At 40.8% G+C, this 26,086-nt stretch overlaps 1 protein-coding gene across 2 annotated transcripts; it reads left to right on the plus strand.

The window, feature by feature from the left end:
* On the plus strand, window positions 1-25,971 carry usp10 (ubiquitin specific peptidase 10). Of its 2 annotated transcripts, XM_057845587.1 has the most exons (15): window positions 1-262; window positions 5,915-5,983; window positions 6,234-6,279; window positions 7,190-7,249; window positions 9,869-11,011; window positions 13,290-13,381; window positions 13,593-13,702; window positions 13,777-13,832; window positions 13,909-14,012; window positions 14,302-14,401; window positions 14,579-14,759; window positions 17,087-17,252; window positions 17,677-17,821; window positions 19,160-19,225; window positions 19,301-25,971. In XM_057845587.1, exons 1-15 carry the CDS (start codon window positions 242-244, stop codon window positions 19,486-19,488), a joined length of 2,547 nt encoding a protein of 848 aa, XP_057701570.1. In that variant the 5' UTR covers window positions 1-241; the 3' UTR covers window positions 19,489-25,971. The 2 variants fall into 2 exon arrangements, with proteins under 2 accessions (XP_057701570.1, XP_057701578.1); XM_057845595.1 differs by lacking the exon at window positions 7,190-7,249 and having other exon boundaries at window positions 19,301-25,969.
* The last annotated feature ends 115 nt before the right edge of the window (window positions 25,972-26,086 follow it).

The raw sequence follows: 26,086 nt of genomic DNA on the forward strand, positions 1-26,086 counted from the left end.
TGTACCTCCCCTCGCCGCTTGAGCAAGCGAAGAAGACGCTGGATAGAAATGGCGCTGACGGCGAGTGAAGCTGCACGAGGTCGCTAAACGGCTTTTCCATGGATCGGAGACATCTGACTGCCGCGGGAATGACATCGGCGTCGAAGTAGGACACCTGTCGAAGCGGCCACCGCTGAGCTACAACGTCTCCCCAGGAGACCTCCCTTCTTGCCCGACGAGGAGAGCAAATCTCACCGGGAGCATGGCTTCTTACGGCAACCAGGTAGTTAGCCTAGCTAACCAGCTAATGTTAGCATTACATGCAACTTTCTGGAACGTTCCTTTCAGATCTCACAGCCGCCTGAACGTAAACAAACTCTTTCAGTTGACATAGAAGTGCGTTAAAACTACAATTATGGGGATATTCTTCGAGTGAGCTTCTCTTGTCATTGAAAACGTGAGTGTGGGAAAAGTGCTTGCTAATGCTTCCACTAACAGGCCCTGCGTTCCTCCCGTTGAAGGCGGTTCAACGGATTTCTGAGCACCCGTGGGGAAGACTTGCAAGGCTTGGTTTACCCACTTGCTTTGAAACTCGGGACGGTGAGGGTACGCGAGTACACGGTGTTTCTTCCAGAGAGTCAAGTGACACCGAAAAGTGCTGCGTGTTTGCACGGCCCACCTGCTCTGGCTAGGGGCCTCCTTCCCCGAGTGCATGTCATCAAGCATTCCATCGAGAACACGTTTCTGTTTACATTACTGCTTTAAAAAGAGTGTAAGTTTGTCAATCTACTGAATGACAGCAGTTTTCAGAGCAGCTAAGGCCACGCTGACAGCCATTTTAGAGCCTTTTGACGGCTTATCCCAAGATCCACAAGAAATTTTCTATTTTATGTGTAAACTTCGAATCTACTTTTCACCTCACAAAGGATTTTTTTTAAATTAAACTTTTCCTGTGTTAATTAATTTGCATTAGAAATTAGGGAAGTTTTACAAAATGCACCACATTTTCCCTCAAAACGGGAAAAAATGCTATATAGGCGCTATATATATATATATATATATATATATATACATATATATACATATATATGAACCATATCAAATTGTGACTTTGATGCTATGTTTGGCTTTCATGACATCGCGTTGATCTGAACAGTGATGTATTTCTCTAAACTAGGTAACAGTTAACTAATGGCTGTCATTGACGGCTTTAGGCGTACAATCAGTTTGAACTGGATGTGCTGCCAACCCTCCCAGTTGAAATGAATTGAATGGTCTGTCGTTGTAAATGGCACTGAAACATGACCATTTACTGCCAGCCAAGTCAATGCCAAAGAGGTAAAACTTCCATTTTCGAAAGAACTGGGGACTGCGAAATACCACAACACACACTCTTTAAATATTATACATATTGAGGTCCTCCCCAGAAAACTTCAGGCCAAGTAGAAAAGCAAACCACCATGTTTTTTTTTGGGGGGGGGGGGCATGATAGAAAAATGTAAAACTGACAGTAGTTTTGAAATGTTTTTATTAGAAGCCATTTATTGACAATGCCTAGACATAGTTTTACAAATAGGCAGTGCCTTGAAATGCGGTTTGAGTAAACAAGACCAAAATGAACTACAACCGCCCAACTCCCTCTATTGGCTAACTCGAAACCTACAGGCAACAGTAAGTCCGCAGTTAAGTAATCTATGTAATCAGCCCGAGACAAATAACTCTCCAATTAGTTGATTTACTCAGCCCTCGGGTAAAAAAAAAAAGATCCAGCTCCAAGGATCAGTGCGTATACGTTTCCAGAAAATATACAACATTTATTTCTGTTCCGTCTGCAAATAACAGGTGTAGCAATTTTAGATGGTGTTCTCCCCAGAAAGAACAAAAGGCGCAAACCAGGAGATTTTGAGACCCTACAGTCCTACATGCTCCGTCTGGTTGGTCTAGAAATACAGTACCATTCATTGCATTGGCATTTAGCTAGGACATGTATGTTCACATATCAACCATATGATGTGACCATTGCACTTCCAATCCTTTTACCATACATGGTTAAAATGCGGTTAGAATATGTATAATTTTTGTATTTTATTTCGTTGCACTAGTTTTATCCTGGCGGTTGTTAATAGAGGCCAGGCAGCCCGCCAGGCTTATCAAGCACTGGGAGAAACATTGGAGATTATATATACAGTGGGGAGAACAAGTATTTGATACACTGCCAATGGGTTTTCCCCCATTGACTGTGTATCAAATACTTGTTCTCCCCACTGTATATATCTCTGTTCAAGTGTAAAATGAGTGAACTTCTACCACAAATGTTGTCATTTTCTTGAATTAATGGACACTCTTGTGCCCATCCCCATAAAACGTAATTGATGAGTGCATGCATCATTAGCAGCGAATAAGTTAATCAACAAATTGCTTGATAAACACATTTCACGGTTGGCTTCCTTGCAGGTTTTGCACAGGCATATTTAACATCATTTTGCAATCCAGTTTCAATTGCAACAGTTAAGATGGCCTTCATGTTTATGCATACAGATTTGACATTGTTTTATTGAAGGAATGGCACTGGGTGTCATAGCTATGCAAGCTAAGGGGAGAGGGTATATGGTGGACTGAACTTTATTCGGGTGATTCAAGGCAACGGTTAACTTGAAACAAGGTCCACTTGGAGCATGCGTTCAACCTTACACTCTGTTCCTGATTGCGAGAGAGTTAACAACCACGGGTCGCCCGAGTTCGTGTATGTGCCTGTTTCCATTGGGCAAGACTGAGGAAGTCAAACATCAAAGTTGTCGACCTCCCACAACTATTTTTGAGGGTTTTTCCAAAGGTTTTCTAAAAAATATCTGACAATATGGCTTCAGGTTGACACATTGTTGCCCAAAACACACAACTGCATCTGTGAGGGCTCTCGCGAACGTCAATTTTTAATGAGTCACCACTGTAGTATTCATAGTCATTATTGCTATACTATAAGATAAGTTCAAGCTCACCAAATAGGATCTGCATGACCACTTGCCTCAGGTGCTCAAATTTGGATCGCTGTCAACAGTTTGTAGTCTGTCTTGTTCCATGTTAAATGAAATTGCAACTGTTATTCCTGATATTAGGGTTGGGTAATAATATAAATTCATGTGCTGCTGAGTCAGTTCAATTCCTTGCTTTTGGAAACCTATCGCTGGTGGCAATAGACGTTCAATCCATTTTGAAAGATCGCTGCCAGGCCTCCCAGTTAAAATAGGTTGAGCGTCTATTGCAATCAGCTGCAACTAATGAGTTAAATTTGGTCAATATAAATTCCAGTGTAATTCCAGCACACTGGTTGAAGATGAGATTGTAGTATCGGAGCAGTACAGATACTGAATTTTAAGCTACCATACTGGTATCGGTGCATTCCGCATGTTTTATCTTCTCTACAAACATGTTCTCGAAGCTTTAAATTCAAATGGGGATGGCTTAATGTTTTGATACTTGACGACACTTACTCGCTGTAGGGTGAACTTCTTGTGGGTCGGTGTGTGTTGTCCTGGCTTAAGTGGTAAAATGATGCAGATGGCTAATTTGCTGTAATCCTCAGTGGAAAGCGGCAGTAGAGGCAGCTTAGCGAAGTACGCGTGGCACGCCTACAGAGGAAAGCAAAGCGCCATTCACCCCGTTGTCAACATATCAGCCGCCTGAAGCTGTTGGATTACAGCCGGCTATTCGGCGTTTGGTCGGAGTGCGATTTCAGCAATGCGGGCCCACGTTGGGGCTTCGTTTGCAAAGAATTCTATATGCTTGACTTGCACTTTCTTTTTTCGCACGTCCCACTGTTCACGCGGTGCTGTTTGTTTTACCATGACGGTGGAAGCAGCAGCGTGGCTGGTGAGCTGGTTTCACCTTTGCGCTTGGATGGCGCACTCTTCAAAATAAATCCATCAGTCCCAATGAAACTTAACTCATTCAGGGCAAGTGATGGTGATGTACAGTACGTGTAATCCATTTTAACCGAAGGGTCTACCATTAATCATACAAATGAATTGGAAATACATAGCCATCGACAGCAGGCAGTGAGTTAATAAACATTAATTCAAGTAATGCCAAGCAACAAGACTACTGTGTAAATCAAAGTCAGTACACCCCTCGCATTTCAGCAAATATTTAAGTATATCTTGTCATGAGACAACAATGAAAAGTAGTATTTAGTTGTATTTTCCCCTCAAAATAACTCAAAATATAGCCATTCATATCTAAACCCCTGGCAACGAAAGTGAGTACACCCCTTAGAAACTATGTACATCCCTAAATGTCCAAATTTAGTACTGCTTGTAATTTTCCCTCCAAAGTGTCATGTGACTCATTATAGGAGTGCTGTCAGCATTGCTGCAGAGATTGAAGAGGTGGGGGGGTCAGCCTGTTAGTGCTCAGACCATACGCCGCACTCTACATCAAATTGTTGTGCATGGCTGTCACCCCAGGAGGAAGCCTCTTCTGAAGATTGTACACATGAAAGCCCGCCTGTCTCATCAGACCATAAGACATGGTTACAGTAATCCATTGACATGTCTTCAGCAAACTGTTTGCGGGCTTTCTTATCTCCTTGATGTAGTGTACGGCGTATGGTCTGAGCACTAACAGGCTGACCCCCCACCTCTTCAATCTCTGCAGCAATGCTGACAGCACTTCTGCAACGAGTCACATGACATTTTGGGGGGAAAATGACAAGCAGTACTCAATTTGGACATTTGGGGATGTACGTCGTTTCTAAGGGGTGTACTCACTTTCGTTGCCACGGGTCTAGATATTAATGGCTATACAGTATTTTGAGTTATTTTGAGGGGAAAATGAACTGTATTATATAAGCTGCACACAGACTACTTTTCATTATGTCAAAGTGTCATTTTGTCTGTGTTGTCCCATTAAAAGATATACTTCAAATATCTGCAGAAATGCGAGAGGTGTACTCACTTTTGTGATACACTGACTGTATATATATATATAAAATGAAAACGATTTACACTACTGAAGCAAACTTGAACAAAGAATATATCAAGCGACGGCGAAAAAAGAATCACAGCCAAAGTAACTCACATTGGCCTTTTTTAAAAAAAACTTTTTTTTTTTATGTAAAACATCCTTAAATTGTAATATTTCTGCAACCCTATCTTGTGCTCATCAAAACAGCAAGCATAACCCACAAAGTACACAGACAACCCAATTCATTACTAATTGCGTTATGCTACTTTAATATCGTCATTTAAAACCACTTATACGTAATCGTAGGAATTGGATATCTTAACATATGTGCAAAAATATGTATGCTGCTGTAACGCTTTGATCAAAGTTGGATATTGTCAGGATGCAGCACTATTAGATGCAGTTCCCATTTCTGGCAGGTCTGTTTAATGTCATTTTAAAATCAAGTGATCTACTAATACATATTTCATTTCATGGCATATCGTGATGTCACCTCCACCCCTCCAATCTTCTAGTACTACATTCGAGGAAGCCCGAATGAACCAGCAAAACACGTGCCAAACCCATTTGAACTGGGATAATCTTGGTTCAGTCTTCGGGTCACATCATTAAACCAGTTAAGGCAGGTTAGTCGAGAGTTCCGTCCTAAATCCTGATTGCCCCGTCATAAACTGAGCGCACTCTGCGTTGTACCCTGGTGAAAGACATTTTTGTTCATAAATTGAGAACCAACCACTATTATGCCTTTTTTAGATTGGCAAGCAAACCTTGTGGAGTCCTAGTGTCTTATATTCAAGGTTTGTTTAACCCAGCATGACTCATCACTTCCAGTTTGTTTAGCTTTGCTCAGATGCTGAGTGCTCATGCTTCTAAAATACATTTTTCAATCATTCCCTAATGTGAGTAAACCTTGTCCTCGATTTTGTACATTTGACCTCATTTGAAAGCATTGACTTTTTAAATTGTCTCTCCGCAGTACATCTTCGGGGAATTCAGCCCTGATGAGATCAATCAATTCTTTGTGACTCCACGATGTCACGTCGAGGTAAAGAATTAGACGATATTTTTTAAATTTTCTTGAAACTGTTGTTACCTTTTTATGTACACTGAAGTTGAAGCAGCTGTAGGTAGGATGTACCTCCTGGCTACAGTGTTGGACCACCTAAAATAAATGTGACTTCACAGTTATATATAGAGGCACATTTTACTTTAGGATAGTCTCATAGCACACCATTAAACAAAATGTTTTTACTGTCCTCTCCGTATAACGGTTCTAATTTTTCCCTCCTTCACAGCTTCCACCTTTCAACAACAAAGCGCCGTGTGTCAGTCAGTCCTCTGGTATGAACACATTTAACTCATACTTTTTTACAATTATGACATCCACCATTGAATGTCAGGGTTTCCTTCAGAAAACTTTGCAAAGCCTAGTGGGTGAGAAGCCTGCCACATTTTTAAATAAAAATGCTTTCAGCAGTTTTGAAATTGTGACCTTTATGCATTGTCATAAACCCTTTATCAACAATATTGAACATAAAGCCTTGCAAAAAGGCAGTCTTGGAAAACAAATTTTAATGAACTGAGCAATGGCAGACAGCTGGGACATGTACGCTCATAGATCGACCATAATGTACTGCCGTTGCACTTTTACCTGTATCACCATATGTGGTTTATATATGTATACTTCTTTTGGAGCACTGTTTTTGCCTGGGAGGGGCAAGCAAGACAAACCTGGCAGACATTATAAACCACTGGAGGAAACCCTGACTGTGAAGCCAAGAAAAATTGTACAACAAAAGTCATTCACAATAATGCAACCACATAAACATTTTGAGAATTGTTCTTGTGTTCACCAAGAAATTGCTAAAAAAAAAAAAACTGACTTCATTTTATTTATGTCAAGCACCATCTCATAAATAGTTTTATTACACACTGTATCAAAGCAGGCATTTAAAATTGTATTACTATTTATATCCCAGACTGCACCGGTGTCACCCGCCAGGGAAAGGGGTACTGTTACATTTTTAGCTTGCATCTAAACAAAAATTCATTTTCAAATAGATTATTTTGAAATGTTTATTAAAGAAAGCCACCAATAACCCCCGCCCCAACTCACTGCTATTGACGGCGATAAAGTCCAATTCATTTGAACTGCAATTGAAATGGATTGGACGTTTATCGCCGACAGTGGCAATTAAATATGATCATCCACTACCTGGTTTGCTAAACTTGATTTGTATTGACTATTTAGGAGGTTACTGCACTCCCGCTGTACCATATAAAATGGAGTCAATGGGACTGCAGGGTTGCGGTGAGTGGAGGAGCCCGATGCCGTGGCTCGACTCGCTGTTGTGCGTTTTGCTGTCCAACCTTTTTTTTTTTTTCAAATCCAGCCTTCATGACTGGTGGCTTCCTAAACCTCGTGCCTGTATTTTTCTTGCCTGTTGGTCAAATCTATAGAGCTTTGCATGCTCAAGATCTTATGTATCTTTTCTTGCATAATAATGCATTTCACCTCTGCAATGTCCCAAGGTGATTTTCAATCTATTTGGGAAGAATTGGCTCTAACAAATTGACTTCAGTTTTTTTTTTTTTTTTTTTGGTAATGGTGTGTTCCTAACACATTTTTTGAGGTTCAACCACTAAAGGAGTGTGATTTCAGTCCTACTAACAGAGAGGGCCTTTTTTTCTTATCTGTGCAGAGCAGGTAAACTGCAGTCTTCACGTCCTGTTGACCATTTACGGACACTGCTTTGTGTACTTTGCGTTACCAGTTTGCCTAGTCATTACAATGAGGCAATTTTCCTAATTTGCACGGACTAATATTTCCTGTTTGTTCACGTTTTTTATTTTGTGCTTCACTTTGAGGCTTTGTACACATGCACTACAGTCTAACTGCAGAAATGCACATTGATTTACATGTTGTAAAAAAAGACAAATGTGGGTTAGATTCTAATTGAATTTATTTGAAGCACATGATGGCATTTATACTGTCATAGTTTATTATAGAAAATATTGAGGCGCAAAAAAAGATTTTTGCATTTTTGGGTAAAAAATAGCTGGAATTAGACTAGCTTTTTAAGTTGAAAAATGACGTCTGCCATGATTAATCAACCTTCAAATGATTATTTTGATAAATCGTTTAGACATTTTTAACTTAATGTCCTAAAATCTTTAATTTTTTTTGATGCTCCTAACTTGTCAGCTACCATTGACGTTTCTAGACGTCCAATCCATTTGAGCAGTGAAGCGTTGGCAGAGATTGATTTTCTGCCAGTTTTTTTTTTTTTTTTTTAGGGTATTATTTAACCTCATCACCGTAAAATTTATTCACATCTTCCGTTTCGTAATACGAACATTCTGCAAGTTTAATAATAATCCCTTTACTCAATCTTCAGTTATGCTGAACACAAACGGAACAGAAAGCATTACCTCTGTCTTCCGGTTTTTAATTAAAACAATGATAAAAATATTCTGATAACTCCATTGAGGCGGATGAACAATATATAACTTTTATGTATGAGCCTGTAAGTTGACTAACACAAAATAATTTATTCGTCTACCAAAAGTAACTCCGGTAATACACCAGGCGCATCTGCGGAGCGTCAACGTTGCCAACGCGTCAATGCACCGCTGACGCTTGCCCCCAATTTCCACAGGATGCGTTTTACGAGCAGAGTGTCTGTGGAGCGGCGAGGATTACAAGATCGCGCACGAGAGTAGTAGGCATTTAGAGATTAGAATACAACAAGCCATTTTCCTTTCAGACCCCGGATGTTGGTCAGCTTTCTAAAAGAAAGTCCTGTGCTAAGGAAAAAAACAAAAGCAATGACAATGATTTTAACCATTATTTTACAAATAAAATGCCTCAATGAATCATTTTTTTCCTATGAAAGGTTTTAAAAAGCTTTATTGATGAATTTTATCAAGTTACAGCGCCACACAGAAATTGATAAAATTAATTGCATATTATTTTGAAAATTGGCCGAATCCACAGTATTTTTACATGATGGACTTTCGGTCTGTCCGATCCTACCTAGTTCAATTGACGCATGACCGTTACGTCTAGGGGTGCACGATATCCATTTTTTGAAACCGATATCGATAACTTCCTGCTCCTCAAGGCCGATACCGATACGATGACCGATAATATATATATATAATTTTTCAATGTATATTCACCTGAGTTTTTGAACACCTTTAGGTCAAATTCAGATTCAGCATAGATTTGCCTTTGACCGAACCAGACTTTTCATGATGACATGAACATTATTATAATGAACAAAACAAAGACTGTAACAAAACTTTGCATACTGGAAAATCAGGAGTGGAAACAAACGCACACATCACAATCCGACACTGTGCCAAAAATATTATTAATAGGGTCGATAATATATAATGTTATCGGATTTATTGGGATGACGTCATTATTCCTATTATCGGACCGATAATTATCGTGCACCTCTAGTTACGTCGCACGATAAATAATAAACTCTGCCGTTCGTTATGGTGCGACACGTTGAACCGCTTCTGGGACGCGTCTGAAACGCAGTCGCTCAATAACTGGTGTGCACTCGCTGCTTGACTTTAACGGCCGCGTTTCGCTGCATTGCACCCGCGCCGCAGATGCGCCTGGTGTATTCCAGGCTTAATCCTTTGACGCAGCCATACTTTTTTTTTTGCAGTATTAATTTTTTTTTTTTTTAAGTACAGGTGCATCTTAATACACTAGAATATTGATCAGTTTATTTCAAACTTGGTATGATATATGAATGATTCACATGAATACTGAATACTTGATCGCTGCCATTTGCTAAACTGTATTGGACGTCTATTGGTAGCAATGGAGATAAAAAAAGAATAATAGTACCTCTTTAAAGTATCTCTTGAAATGTGCCAAATAGTTATTTCCGTGTGATGTTATCTGCAGGGGATGACTATCAGCGCATCAAGTTTGGCGTCGATGAGGTCATAGACTCCAAGACCGTCGACGGCGTAAACGATACTTTGTACAAAGTGTCGAGCACCCTCAACCCGCAGGCTCCAGAGTTCATCCTGGGCTGCCAATCGGCCCAGAAACCCCAACAGACGACGACTCCGGCGGACAGCGGTCCAGATGGGAGCCACTTCAACTCTGAGGACGGGCCCGACTCGGAGGCTTCGGCCCTGGATAATCACCAGGCGTGCCAGGACCTGGATGGGCTGCCCGGCGGCATGGGACAGCGTGAGAGGAAGAAAAAGAAAAAGCGGCCGCCGGGGTACTATAACTACCTTGACTCTTCGGGCGGTGGCAACACCAACGCCGCAGACAGCACGCCGGTGACGGCACTCGTGAACGGACACGCGCTTGGCGTCTCGCAGCACAACACCGAGGATGCGGATTGTAAAGCTTTATCTGGGATTTCCTCTCTGAGCATTACCTCGGCAGCAACGGTCGCATCTGTTGTCGTCCAAAGGACTTGCGATAGTCCCGACGACTTTTTGTCGGACTTAAAAAGCGGGGCGTTGTCTTTTTCAGATGGCACCAATGCAACTTCACCCTCTTCGTCCTCATGCCAAAGTAGAGGCGTGACGGATGGACCGAGGACTGCAGATGAGCAGCCAGATCATTTGGCTCCGCAGAGCCCCCAACTTTCAGATAGTCCACAGAGCCCCCGATCTAAGTCACCGCTTCCCGCTTCCGCTTCTGCTGCTGCGACTACTGAACCGGACGGAAGGGAAGCGGCGGAGAGTAACGGCTTGGCCGAGTCAGATGTTTCAGTTTGTGCCGACGGACACAATGAAGACTGTGAGAAAGACCATTTGCAGGTCTCTACGCAAACGGCGGAGGAGTTGTCAGTTTCTCCCACGGTGGCGGCCGTTCCCGCCCCCATCCCCCCAAAATCTTGGGCCAGCCTCTTCCACAACTCTAAACCACTTCCAGGCAGTCCTCCAGCCTTTGTGGAGATTAAGAATGCCGTGGAAGTTGTGACTCCTCCGCTCGTGACACCGGAGACACCCGAGGAGAAAGCTGTTGAGGTCAAGGAAGGCCCTGTCCATGTATCAGAGGACCCTATGGCACCTAAGCTTGCAGGTATACCAAGAAGATGCTTCATGATGTTGCCGCTCAAAAGCGCGCACTGTATGCAAGGCACTTTTAGCAATTCTAAGGTATCCTTAATATCGAAAAACTGCATCGTTTCTTGCGTGTCTAGGAAACTAGGATGTAAATAGAAATGTACTCTTTTCAACTGTTTTTTAACCTGTCGTATTCAGCTGCTGGGAAATGCAGAATGGAAAATCTGTGTGCCGTCAAAGGCTGAAACGTTTTAATGTGTCACGAGGGAGATTTTACAGTTGTTCGGAAGTATCAGGCAATTAGAATATTGCAAACGCATTGCAAAAGCAAAAAAAAAAAAAAATAGCCGCAGTACAAGCAACAAATGACTACACCGGAAGTATTAGTGTAAAACAGAAGCAGACTTGCAATGGTATTAGGGCTGCAGCTATCGATTAGTAGTCAATTAATCAATGAACTAGTTATAGTTAGTTCGAATAATCGAGTAATCGGATAAACATAAAAAAATTAAAATACCTGAGCCTCAAATGGTATAAAAAGAAATAAGGATCTATGTACAACAAAAGAACAATTGGCTACATTACATAGCAAAAGCAAAATGCTATAAAATACCTTTTTTTTTTTTTTTTTTTTTTTTAAAAACAATGCCGCGACCGTGAGGAAAAAGCGGTATGGAAAATGAACGAATGAATGCTCTTAACAAATGGTTCAGACAGTCCCACAAAAATTGGCTAAATATACCTTTAAACTAAATTACGAATGCATTAAAAAAACATTAGCTCAAACAAAACCTAGTTTATGTTGGTCTTAACAGGGAGCAGCTGGATTTGGCCATGTAAAATGAGGCATAATAGAGGTCAGTGTATCCACCCAAATCAAAACTAAATGCAAACACTTTCAAAAACAAACCATTACAACGCCACTTTAATTAAACGAATACTCGAAGCAGCAAAATTTAATTTGAATCATTTTTTCTAATACCCGAGTTAATCGATTAATCGTTGCAGCGCTAAATGGTAGATAATTTTTTTGGCAGATCTTGCTTTGCGACAACATCTGCTCAAAAAGTCAGCCAGTAGAAATTGAAATTGTTAGCCGTTCTCAGAAGTATCATGCTTTTTTGTAAAATCCCACAAGTTCCCTAGACGGGCACGTGTATTGAATAATCCAATAATAGCAATGTAACAAATTTGTTAATCTTGATATGCAGTTTAGTGAAAAGGTAATTTGTGAGAGTTGTTCTAGTAGTGTGCTAAATTATGACAAGAAGACTAGTACATGATCCTTATGCTAAGATTGGCAAACAAATAGCCTAATCTGATACACATTGTTTTATTATTAACGTTCCCCTTAGGAACCGCCATTACTTTTTTCTCCACTTGGTGGCAATGTTTATGCATTTATGAGCCAACTACAGGAGCGGATGATACATAAGATTTATTTTGTGTGATATAATTGTTTTTACACCATTTTTCAAGTGTTCTATTCCATTTCAAAACATTTTAAGATACATAAATATGCAGAGGTGGGTGCCTAGTTGAGCATATTTGGGGCGCTTTTAAATGTGCGTGTAGGGAAAATAGTTACACAATCTGGGGCCTCTGCAATCTGATGTGATGGGTTGGTTACATTTCAGGTCATAGTTTTTACTTCTAGTGTGTCAGATGACTTTTTGCCACATGTTCAATTCGAGAACACATATCCTGGCTAACCTAATCTCTGTCCTTGCCGCGAAATAGTTGTGCCTGTTTTTGTTTTTGGGTTCCTTTGGACTGTTTTTCAGTCGGAAAGCTCACAGACTGCTTTCGTTTGACGCTAATAATCTAGAACATATTTGTAGTCATCTCAAAACAACATCAGTCTTTGTTTTTACTTATGCATTACCATGTGTTAGGATGTTTTCTCTTTATTAACTCATTGGCTGCCATTGACGTGGATAGATGTTAAGTTCATTTTGAACAGATGGGGGCTGGCTGCGATCCCAGTCAAAATAGATATAACGACTCTCCGCTAATGACATTGAATGTGATAAGTTTTGTCCAATTATGAACCATTTGTAATAGCCTTTGGCAACTCAACATAAGCTCCAACCTGTCCACGTTACCATGGGAGCTGTGTCTAATGGCAGTCTCCCTTCCTAGGCGTGGTAAATTGTTACCTTGCACCCGTTCACATCTCTTGTGTTGCCGTCTCAAGAGACTTGACTGGGAGAAGGAACACATGTTGCCATCACTTGATGCTGATAAATGCAAGAGGCTACTTCTTAATGATTGTTGTCTGTTTGAATCCCCAGAACTTATTGAGAATGTGAAGTTGATACATAAACCAGTGTCTTTGCAGCCGAGAGGACTCGTCAACAAAGGGAACTGGTGCTATATCAACGCTGTATCCTTTACCTGTTGATGTCCTTACCACGAAGATAGACTTGAGCCTGATTCAGGATGAGTTTGTCGTCTTTTTTAAATGACTTTGGTGTGCTGTGAGGTTTGTTTTCAAATGAAAAATGTCCTTGGCTGAAAGGCTGGGAAACAGTGTCTCATGAATCATCAGCGATCTTTTCACCCTGATAGTTTCTTTCCTGACTCTAAGCCTTCAGACTCTTCAGGCCCTGATAGCTTGTCCTCCTATGTATCACCTGATGAAGTCTATTCCTTTGCTCAGTGAAACCCAGAGACCGTGCTCCTCCACACCCATGATTGACAACTTGTGAGTCATGTCGTCACTCTACTGTTGCAGTGACATTGTTTTTCTGATTGGTTCTTTGTGTCTCGACTATCCAGTGTGAGGTTGGTGAATGAGTTCACAAACATGCCAGTGCCAGCTAAACCTAAACCAGGTGATTGACCGATCCTAAAGGTGGTTTGACTTTTATTTCTACTTTTTGCATCACTGATCTAAAGCGGTGTCCGCAGCTGTCGGTGACAAGCTGGTGAAAGACATTCGACCAGGGGTTCCGTTTGAGCCAACGTACATTTACAGACTCCTAACGCTCATCAAGTCCAGTCTCTCAGAAAAGGTAAGACTGCGCAAAAAGTCCTAAGAAGCCTAATTTGACAAATTTAGGTTGGGTGGTTTTGAAACATGGAGTACTAGGACCTAGTGTTATTTTCCAAAAGCACATTTTAATTAGGATTCTAGAAGGCAAGGAAATGTAGGAATTCAATGTGCTGAATTAATGCTTGAGATGTTTTGTAATGACAAAATCCAAAATATTGTAATGAGTGTCTGAATATGTGCACACACTTTCACTTGATTTCTGAGAGTAAGCATTCTTGTATTTTAATTGGCGCTGATGATTTTGCCAGGGTCGACAGGAAGACGCAGAGGAGTATCTTGGTTTCACTCTAAATGGGCTGCACGAAGAGATGCTGGCTTTGAAAAAACTAATCTCTCCACAGGAAGAGAGTAAGCAACTTGGAGAAGCATGCGAGTGGAATTACCTTATTGGCTGCCATTGACTCCGATAGATGTTCAATCCATTTTGACTGACCAGCCCCTCCCAATCAAATGGATTGGACAACTAGTGCTGTCCATGGCAGCCAGTGAGTTACTTTGGAAGTTGATTCAAGCTTTTGCCCGCAGAAGCCCCTACACCCAACGGTCCCGAGTCTCTGGCCGGCTTGGTGGAAGTTGACGCAGACAAGGATGAAGAGGGGAGCGAAGACGAGTGGGAGCAAGTCGGTCCCCGCAACAAGACTTCCATCACCCGCCAAGCCGACTTTGTCCGTACGCCCATCACTGACATATTCGGAGGACATATTAGGTACGCCGACCAAACCAAAACGAAAATAGTGGCGGCGCTTCTGTGAGCATGCAGTGTCCACCCACAGACACACTTAACCTCTAGCCCGCTTTAAGGGCAAGAATCAGAGTGGGCGAAGCGAGCCGTAATAACATGTTCTCGGAGTGTCTGGTCTGGCACTGGCCGCAATATTTTCACAACATTGTGTGGAAGCAGAAAAATAGAAAAAGTGGGGTTGTTTTGTCTACTCATTTACCCTTTATGCTCATTTTGTGCATGAGTAAATGTTAGTGTATTTTAGGGAAGATTTTTTTAACCTCTCCTGATCTGCTTCTTGGACTTGCTGAATGGTAAATCTGAGTGTTTAATGGCTGAAACACTTAATATGCCAGCACAGAGTTTCGTATACTCTTTGTGATTCTTTATATTGTGCAGCTAGACACAAGAGGGTTTAAAGCAGGGGTCTCAATAAACCTAATTTGGGGGGGGGGGGGGGGGGACTGGAGACTGGAAATAGTCTGGTTGCATCAAGGATTCCCCAAAAAAGGGAGTAATGTCATTAGTAGGAGTGGGAACCTCTTAGTACATCACGATACTATATGATTTGCCATACAAAGCTCACGATAACGATGATATGGCGATACAACGATTATGGATACATTGGTCAGGAAATCATTCTAGGATATTCTACACACCACTAAAAAACAGAAAAACAAGCTTCTTCTGTGATTTGGAATGAGTTTATCACTACTAGACGTCCAGTCCATTTAAACTCCCACTTCAAACGGATTGAACGTCTATGGCCGTCAGTGCCAGCCAATGACAGGCAATGAGGTAATTTTGGGCCATTTAAGGTCATTTACCTGTTGATTTTCAGTTACTTCCTGTTGATTTTGGGGTATTTCATGGGTCACTTCCTGTTTATTTTGAGTTAGAGCAGAAAGTGACCATGGAATCACCCAAATTAATAGGCAGTGACTCAAACTCAACAGCAAATGTCCTGTAAATGCCCTAAAATGAACAGCAAGTGCCCTGTAAATGCCCTGAAAATCGGACAGAATTACTGTGAATGCTCTGGTTTCGAATGAACGAACATTCCCACTCTAAATGAATTGAGCGCCAATCACAATCAATGCAGCCTTAGAGTTAACTGAGACACTATTATGGTGGAAGATTTTGGTAGCAACTTGTTTGTTCCTTTTTATTTATTTTTAGACATTGACACCTTTTTAAAAGGATAACTCGATTCTTGGCAGGAGCATATCGATAACCTTTTAGGATTCAAAGTATCACGATACATCACCATTTTGATATTTTGTCGTATCACAATACATCACCATTACGATATTTTGTCACACCCCTAATCATTAGCGTGAACTATATTAGGCCATAAGAGATTTGAAAAATGAAAAGTAACATAAAAGTTCCTGGGCAAAATATGCACGGGCTCATTAAAAAAACGACTTTATACTTAATACTATTAAAAACTTTTTTTTTTTTTTTTTTTTTACATTAAAAAAAAAAAAAAAGATTATTACAATTTTCAATTTTTTTGTTTTAAAAATACATTTTTATTCACAATAGTACCACACTTTGTCGAATAGGAAGCCACAAAATATTGTCTCACGGTCCTCAATTGGCCCTGGGTTTGAGACCCCTGGTTTAAAGGGGAAGACACCTTTTTCACATATACCCCAGCGGAAACCTTATTTGATTAATAAAGAACATAAAAAAAAAAAAGCCAATATTTCCGGGAAGTGGCAATGCGTGGGTAATACATCACATAATGGCTGCGAGCATAGGTAGGGCCATTGTTTTGTGTTTATAGTGATTTGCATACCTAAATATTTTGGGGAAACTGTTTCATATTGTCATTTGTGCTTGGAGTTGTCTTTCCATTTAAAGGGACATTAAGTACTGAGGTAAATGGTGACACATAAACATTGAATGTATGAATGCAGTATGCTATCTCGTATTTAGCGGTGCAAGCACTTTATGACTAACACCCTCAAGAGACATCAGGTGGAACAGGAAGATAGCTCGTAACAGTTAGCATACAAAGATGGAAGATAGGTCAAAATAGGATGTGATAGGGCATGGTGCGTGTGTGCAATGGGAACACACTTTTAAGACAAATCGCATGACATTAGTGAGTCTACATCCTGCCTTTTAGCTATGTTATCGCTAATCCTTGCACTAACAGTTATACACCAATATTTTCTTAGCGATTCCTATTTATGTGTGCACCCACTCAAATGTGTGTTATGTGGTGAACGGTGAAAAAGGAACTTTGTTGCCAAGCAAAGATGTGATTGTAACCAGAATTCTGGTTTTGGCTCGCATGTCAGGTCGGTGGTGTACCAACAGAACTCTAAGGAGTCGGCCACGCTACAGCCCTTCTTCACGCTGCAGTTGGACATCCAGTCAGAGAAGGTCCGCACGGTCCAGGAGGCCCTGGAAACGCTCGTGGCACGAGAGTCGGTCCAGGGTTACACTTCTAAAAGCAAGCAGGAGGTATGAAAGTATTGCCACATTCTGTTAGACATCATTTGTTCACCGCTGGTACTGTTCTTGGCACGTACGCAAAGTTTTAGTTGGCTCGTTTGTTAGTAAAACCAGAATGCAACATCCTTTTCAACTGGTGCCTTATTAAACTGTCACCAAAGTGGCTGAGATTTGTTATCGTCCTCTGATTGTTCTGGAACATATGGTGTGAGGGGGGCAGCTGGTGAAGGTTATCGTATTGGGTTAACTGCAGACACACAATGTTGTGTTGAAAGCCTCCAAAATAGCAAAATGATTTACAGGTTGACGAGATCCAAATGTTCTCTTCTGTCCTCTAGTGCCGCCTTCTCTTATTTACACGTTTTTATTTTCATCCAAGCTCCCTGCTTATAAATGAGTTAGTAGTAAATGTACTTTTTGTCCCTGGTGTCAGATCGAGGTCAGTCGGAGGGTGACTCTGGAGGAGCTGCCCCCTGTCCTCGTGCTCCATCTCAAGAGATTTGTCTTTGAGAAGACTGGAGGTTGTCAGAAACTCAACAAGATCATCGAGTACCCCGTAGACCTGGAAATAAGCAAAGGTACGACTATTTTAAGAGACCACTGTCCTTGTAAAACTTTTTTATTGAGTTTTATTTGCAAGGCACTTCAATGAAGCGTTTATATTGTACAAATCTTTGTTGTAAATGTCTGTGTCACATGACTACAACAAGGTAGCCTCTAATGTAGAATTCATTAACTCATTATAGCACTCATTTAACTCATTGGCTGCCATTATCGGCGTGAGACGTCCAGTCTTTTTTGGCTGGAAGTGATCATTCATTGTACTGAAACGTGTGCATTCACAGCCAGTCCTTATCGTTGTCAATGGGTAGCAGTGTGTTAAATACTACGAAATAAAAAAAATTTAAAACATTTTTTTTAATCAACATTCTATTTAATTTTATTCATATATATATAGAATATATATCAACAAAATCATCGAGTACCCTGTAGAGTACCCCGTAGACCTGGAAATAAGCAAAGGTACGAATGTTTTAAGAGACCACTGTCCTTGTAAAACCTTTGAGTTTTATTTGCAAGGCACTTCAATAAATTGAAGCGTTTATATTGTACAGGTATGTCTAATTTTATTTATATATAATATAATATAATATGTATACTGGTAAAAATAAGATATATGAGACTTTTATAGAGCCTTTATTTAACTCATTGGCTTCCATTGACAGTGCTCGATGTCCAATCCATTTTGACTGAGAGGTTGGCAGCGATTCGCTCCTAGTCAAATTGGATTGGAGGTCTAGCGCTCTCAATGGTGCTAAAACCTGAGAATGCATCATTCAGGAACAGCATGCAAAACACAACGGCCACATTAGTACCCGATTTGTTGCATCATTATTATTTTTCAGACTTGTAATTATAATGTATTTGTTTTGCTATGTGTAATTGCTATTTATAATTTTACCTGCTGTATTTTTTTAAGGATTTAACAAAGGTTTTGGGGCTGTAGAAAAAATTAATTGAATTCTGTATTTTTATGGGAAAATCCCGCTCGACATACCAGGTCCTGGAACGAATTAAATTCGTATGTAGAGAGACCACTATGTAATCCTGCATTTAAGCAGGTTTGGACTTAAAAAGAGAAAATGTTATAATGAAAGCCATGTTGTTTAAACATAAAACAAAAACATTTTTTTACTTGGGTGCTGGATGAGTTTACAGGAATAAATTGATATATTTGTACTTTTCTGTCCATTTTGATGTTTTTTTTTCTAAAGTATACAAATATTGCAGTAATCGTCTTCAAGTGTAGTATCGGGCTTAATCTGGATCGAATCAAGTCGTGATAATCGTATCGTTAGATATGAGACAATACACCTACTCTGTAGCTACTAAGTATTTTATGTGATATACCACAGACCTCCTGTCTTCTGGAGTGAGGAGCAAAGTTATGAAAGGCCAAAGAACATACAGGCTCTTTGCAGGTGAGTTCTGCAGTTTTGGAAGTAATTTAGCACCAAGTCACAGTTTGGAAGAGTGTTTTAATTTGTCACCGGCAGTGGTCTATCACCATGGGAACAGCGCGACTGGCGGTCACTACACCACGGATGTCTTCCACATCGGTCTTAACGGTTGGCTGCGCATTGACGACCAGGCAGTGAAAGTGATCAACCAGTACCTGGTGGTCAAGCAGATCGCCGAGCGCACCGCTTACCTGCTGTACTACCGCCGCGTCGACTTCTTGTAGGCGCACGCACATACGCACAAAATCGCCAACGGAGCCACGAGCATACATGCATACGCACGCACACACACACACACACACACACACACACACACACACACACACACACACACACACACACACACACACACACACACACGCCTAACACAGCCCCCTCATCTTACACGTGACACATACAAACACATGTGGAACATATGATGAACAGGAACACTGCCCGACTTTGTTCTCTTGCAAGATTTTCCTCCTCTTTCCTCGTGTCCCCGCTTCCTTGAGAGCCAGCTTTTCCAGCACCTCTTCCCAAGAGGAGACACAAGTTGCATTCACCACGAATTCCTTGCAATGACTCGCTCTTCTCTGTGCACCACTGCTGTCATTTTCTGTTCTTCTCAACATTATGGTCAAAAGAATAGGTGGTTCAGATGGAGAACTGCAAACTGTACTGCTCGGAATTTATCAGTGTTGGCCTTTTTCACAAGCTGAGCCGCAGTCAAAAGGCCTGTTTTCCAATGAGCTCATTGCCAGGGCCGAGCACCAGCATCATTATCCTCATCCCCAAGCCTGCTCGTCTCCTCTTCCTCCACCAGGTACAGGTTGGGCCCTCACACATAGCGAAGGTGAATCTGAAGCGAACACTCTCTGGGTTTTGACGTCTTCGAAGAGTATCTAAACAAAGTCTTTAATGCGCTTTAGAATTTCAGATTACAAGCTTTCTGTGCACAAAGTATAAACCGATGATTATAAGTGTGGCAGGCATATTTGCAACTATTTAGACTAAAATGTCAAAAAAAAAAAAAAAAAACCTACAAAAAACATATGCAGTCCAGAAGGACTTGCTTGTTTTTAGATTGTTTGCACTGGAGATGGCAACTAATGAAACAATAGATTCCACTGCAGAAGCTGCCCTCGTTTACTTTTGACATTTCCTTCCGGATCCATTCGTCATCTGTGTCGCCGCCTATGTCCAGGTCGCAGCACTCATCCAACTTCCACCCGCGCCCCAAAAGCTCACCGGGGTTTGCAGGGGGATAGCCTTAGGTCCAAACCGTGATCGTTTCCACACCCAAATCCGGCCTGCACGTCTGAAGTGACACGGCGTATTTAAGGGTGGTGCGAACTGAAAGTGGGCGAAACCAGCGCTGAGGCGTGTGCACATACAAATGGAGATAGTGTTTGCTTTTGTTGAGGGTTTTGATTTTTTTTCCTTGCATAATTCAATGATTGTGATTTATTTTTGTTTGTTTGTTTGTTCAAGCTACTAAAATGTTAGTATGTTTCAGTCAATTATTGGATGTCCCCACGCTCATGCTCCCCCCTGACTTCAGCTTGCATTTGAATTGGATCCTTTCAAAAGGAAATGACACAGGCTAAAGCACAACTATGAATAAAGATGAAGTCGTTCTTCCAATATTTTATTTGCGCTCACATAACCACTTTTAGAAATGTCACATTTTCATTTTTAAATTACTTTGACCCCTTCATATTAAAAACATCCTCTCATTGGCTGCCACTGATGATGATAGATGTACCAGTTTATCTAAAAATGAAGTTTCTACATTGACCGCACTGTAACTTTGAAATATTAGCACAACCAAACTACTGTAGGAACGGCTTTTATTTAAGTCATTGTCTTGCCATTGACGGTGATAGACGTCCAAACCAATTAGACTGGGAGGTCCAGTTGGGTTGCACATCTATTGCTGTCAGTAGCATTGAAACAATTCAATACCAGCCATCCCAGTTAAACTACATTTGATGTCTATCGCTGTCAATGGCAGTGAAGGAGATAATACAGGGTTTCTCACTAGTACATAAGCCTAGCTGGCCAAGGGACTTTAATGTTGTGGCAGTGTGCAAAAATGGAGGTTACAATGATAATGATTTGTGAATTTTTTTGTCATGTGGTTTCACATAATTTTAAGATATTTTTTGAACAAAATTTTAATGTAGCTTGATCTTAAAATTTAGTGCCACCACTTGACATAAAAAAAAACCTCGTATTTTCAGAGTACTCATGCTTTCGCAACCCTACGTTACAGAAATCCTTTTGCCCCTTATCCAAAAATATTGAAACAAATGTCCAGAAAAGAAAAGTGTAACATGTTATGACCACAATTGAGTTCTAAATAGCTCTGATATCTGAATTCACTGTTCAGGATTCAAAGTTAAAACAAGGTTGCTTGTGAATTAAAAATTACTTAAAACTAATTCAGTGGATTTTGATGTGGAAATGCCGTTAGACCTTTCATGGGTTCCCCATGCCAACTTAACCAAAGGGCACTATATTTTACCCCTTATGTTCCAACTGAACGGAATTCTCTATTGGCTGGCTTCATCTCCTGCTTGTTTTGCTACAAGCTTTGTAGTGATTTCTCCTCAAACTGTGACCTGGATCTTCATTTGCATATTTATTTTCCCAAGAAGAATGTCAGGACGTTTGGACTTTGAAACTAAGTGAGCTTTTCCAATGTGCGTTGCTGAATTGCTTCAGGCCTCTTGTTTGTCTTGGGTATGAGCGCCTAACACTTATTGTCTGCTGGGATTACACAACAATCTGTTTTGTCTTTTTAATTTCAGGCGTCCAGCATTCTATTTTGTTTGTTGTTCGAATAAAGGATTGTGCAAAATACAGTTTGCTAATGATGACATGGAGGCAGAGACGTCTTGTCATTTTTGTAATCCCCGCAACCGACACAAAAACAACGCAAGTCGCAGCTTCAGGCGTGCGCCGTCAACATGTGGTGGGACTCAGTCCTGTGGCGTAGCTCTCCTCTGTATAATGGAAAGCAGACCCGTCAGTGAAAAATCTGCTGGGTCTGCTTGTTTTCAACCCCCCCTTTCCTCACGGTAACTAGGCCGTCCTGCTCTGTGACATATCGGCAAAACTAGTCATGCGGGATAGAAATCTGGTCTAAATTTCGAAATGGATGTCAAGCGAGAAGGTCCACATCATATAGGTTAATGTCACACACAGGTATGAATCTCAAGGCCCCCGGCCACAATTTGTGGTGCCCATGAAAGAAAAGCGTGCGTATTGACTCAGTTTCTCTTCAATTAAAATTTCTGTAGCACTCAAATGATGACCACACATTTAAATTTTTATTTTTTTTTGTGTAAAAACATTTAAAAATTAGCCTTTTTCCTTGTTTGATAAATGGTTACTGATTTTTCCTGTTTTAAATGTACAAATGACTGATCCTCTTTCATTTTTTAAAAAATTGAACAGTTAAACATTTTTTTTTTTAAATTGAAAACAAAATTGACAAAAATACTCTCCCACGCCTTTTTAAATTGTATAATGAAAATAGTTATTATGACTCTTAAAAGTAGAATTTGGAAAAAAATTTGGGTCTGCAATACCTAAACTATTGTATTATCGAAATGGTGTTCCCTTAATTTAATAATCAATTGTCTATTAATTGTGCAAACTTTAGCCGGGGTGTTTGACAAATAGGTATCCCAGTCGAATTGATAGCCAAAGTGCTACTGAGCATGCGCACGACAACCACGCCCCTCCAGGGGTGACCACATGTCAAATGTCCGAGTTCAACTACCATTTTGATTACGACATTGTTGCTGTAGTTGTTGCTTTAAAAAAAAAAAAAAAAAAAAAAATATATATATATATATACACACACATTTTATTGTGCCTTTTCACCACTAAACTCTGTCAGCGGGTTCGGTTCGCGTCGGGCTTTAATACCCGCGAGCCGGTCGGGTAGAGCTGGATTTTTTTTAGGCCCGATCGAACTTCTAGCGTCATGTAATGTTACCATACCGTACACTTATTCAGCCTGTTGTTCTCTATTGTATTTTAAATTGCTTTTGAAGATGACATGTCTGTTCTTGGTGCTGGATTCTATCAAATAAATTTCCCCCCAAAAATGCGACTTATACTCCGGTGCAACTTATACTGGTCCTTCTCAAAAAATTAGCATATTGTGATAAAGCTAATTATTTTCTGTAATGTACTGATAAACATTAGACTTCCATATATTTTAGATTCATTACATACAACTGAAGTAGTTCGACTTTTATTGTTTTAATATTGATGATTTTGGCAAAAAAGTCAAGAAAAAGCAAAAATCCCGATCTCCAAAAATTAGCATATCATGAAAAAGTACTCTGTAGAAGCTGCTAACCTAATCATCTGAATCAACGAATTAACTCAAAACCCCTGCAAAAGATTCCTGAGTCTTTTAAAAACTCCCAGCCTGGTTCATTACACAAAACCGCAATCATGGGCAAGACTGCCGACCTGACTGCTGTCCAGAAGGCCATCATTGACACCCTCAAGCAAGAGGCTGACACAAATTTCTGAGCGAAGAGGCTGTTCCCAGAGTGCTGTATCAAGGCACCTCAGTGGGAAGGAAAAAGTGTGGCAGGAAACTGCACAACCAGAAGGGGTGACCACACCCTGAGAAAGTTTGTGGAGAAGGACCGAATCCAGACCTTGGGGGACCTGCAGAAACAGTGGACTGAGTCTGGAAATGGGCTACAGGTGCCGCATTCCCCAGGTCAAGCCACTTTTGAACCTGAAACAGCGGCAGAAGTGCCTGACCTGGGCTACAGAGAAGGAGCACTCGACTGTTGCTCAGTGGTCCAAAGTAATTTTTTCAGATGAAAGCAAATTTTGCATGTCGTTTGGAAATCAAGGTGCCAGAGTTTGGAGGAAGACTGGGAAGAAGGAAATGCCTGAAGTCCAGTGTCAAGTACCCACAGTCAGTGATGGTCTGGGGTGACATGTCAGCCGCTGGTGTTGGTTTACTGTGTTTTATCAAGGGCAGGGTCAATGCTATCAGGAGATTTTGAAGCACTTCATGCTTCCATCTGCTGAAAAGCTTTATGGAGACGAAGATTTCATTTTTCAGCATGACCTGGCACCTGCTCACAGTGCCAAAACCACTGGTAAATGGTTTACTGACCATGGCGTTACTGTGCTCAATTGGCCTGCCAACTCTCCTGACCTGAGCCCCATAGAGAATCTGGGGGATATTGTGAAGAGGAAGTTGAGAGACACCAGACCCAACACTGGATGAGCTTAAGGCCGCTATTGAAGGATCTTGGGCCTCCATAACACCTCAGCAGTGCCACAGGCTGATTGCCTCCATGCCACGCCGCATTGAAGCAGTCATTTCTGCAAAAGGATTCCCAACCAAGTATTGACTGCATAGCTGATATAATTAATTGAAGATGGACTTTTTTGGAGTAAAACACTTTTTTTTGTATTGGTCGGATGAAATACGCTAATTCTTTGAGATAGGGAGTTTTGTTTTTCTTGCCTTTTTTTTTTGCCAAACTCATATTAAAACAATAAAAGGCTTGAACTACTTCAGTTGTGTGTAATGAATCTAAAATATATGAAAGTCTCATGTTTATCAGTACATTACAGAAAATAACTATCGTAATATGCTAATTTTTTTTTTAGAAGGACTAGTATGTGTTTTTTCCCCCCTTTTCATTGCCCATTTTTTTGGCTGGTGCGACTTATACTCAGGTGCGACGTATAGTCCGAAAAATACGGTGCATCGACGGAGCTCAAATTGACAGAACATCGGCAGAAACCCACTGAATGAAACCATACCTACTTTGTGGCCTCCTAAGGGCAACCTTGGCCACTTGGTTTTGTTTGTATGTATGTAGTTGTGCTACAAGTGTGGAACCCAATTAGTAAGGGATATGGAATAAATGCCCACCCAAAATCCATAAACATGATTCTGTAGCAGTGCGAGAAAATCTGGTATGGTTGCTCATAGACTTCATGGTTTGCTGTAAATTAGGCACCCCCCGAATCCATGGCGTCACCGTGTGCCAGTTTTCATAAAAGAGCAGAACTCCAAATCTGTATGAGGGAAATTTGGGGCTCGATTAGTAACCTTGGGCTCCCGTGCGAAAGACACATTATACTCACTCTAGCATCTGCTTCCATATGCACCCATTGAGGCCTTTTTAAACTCATGTCAGCATGTATGTCAGAAGCATGCTTCCAAATGACAGTGCACACACTTGTGCCAGTGAAGCTGTCAGTCTGAATTCAAACTCTACATGAATAATTACAGGCTGTTGAAGAGTTTCTATTCTAATATTCAGGCTCGGACCACCGTGGCCTTCAAGTTGGCATCTAATTTGACTCGTCGTGGCCACAAAAAAGCCTTCCACAGTCTCAAATGTAACACGAGGAAGCTTGCGGGGGGTTCGCCTTTATGAAAGCCGAGCGAGTCGTTTATTATAATGGAGCCCATTTTGCTTAAAGAATGTACACTTGCATTTGGAACGCAAGCTTGAGGTTTCAAAATGTATACTCGTGCAGCGCTGCTTTACATGTCCAGAAGTAATCAACGGCCTTTTCATGTTGACATTAAACTCTCGTTGTACATGTGGTTTCCGCAAACCAATAATAGCGATGTTTTATTTTTGCAACAATTGATGTTTTTCACTCTAAAAATCACATGCTTGTACACGGACTAGCATTCAAACTTGTATTCAACAATTTCTTAACGTTAGCACCAGTGTTGTTAATAACGGCGTTACAATATAACGGCGTTACTAACGGCGTTATTTTTTTCAGTAATGAGTAATCTAATTAATTACTTTTCTCATCTTG

Source organism: Corythoichthys intestinalis, chromosome 1, assembly GCF_030265065.1.
Source record: "Corythoichthys intestinalis isolate RoL2023-P3 chromosome 1, ASM3026506v1, whole genome shotgun sequence".
NCBI lineage: Eukaryota > Metazoa > Chordata > Actinopteri > Syngnathiformes > Syngnathidae > Corythoichthys > Corythoichthys intestinalis.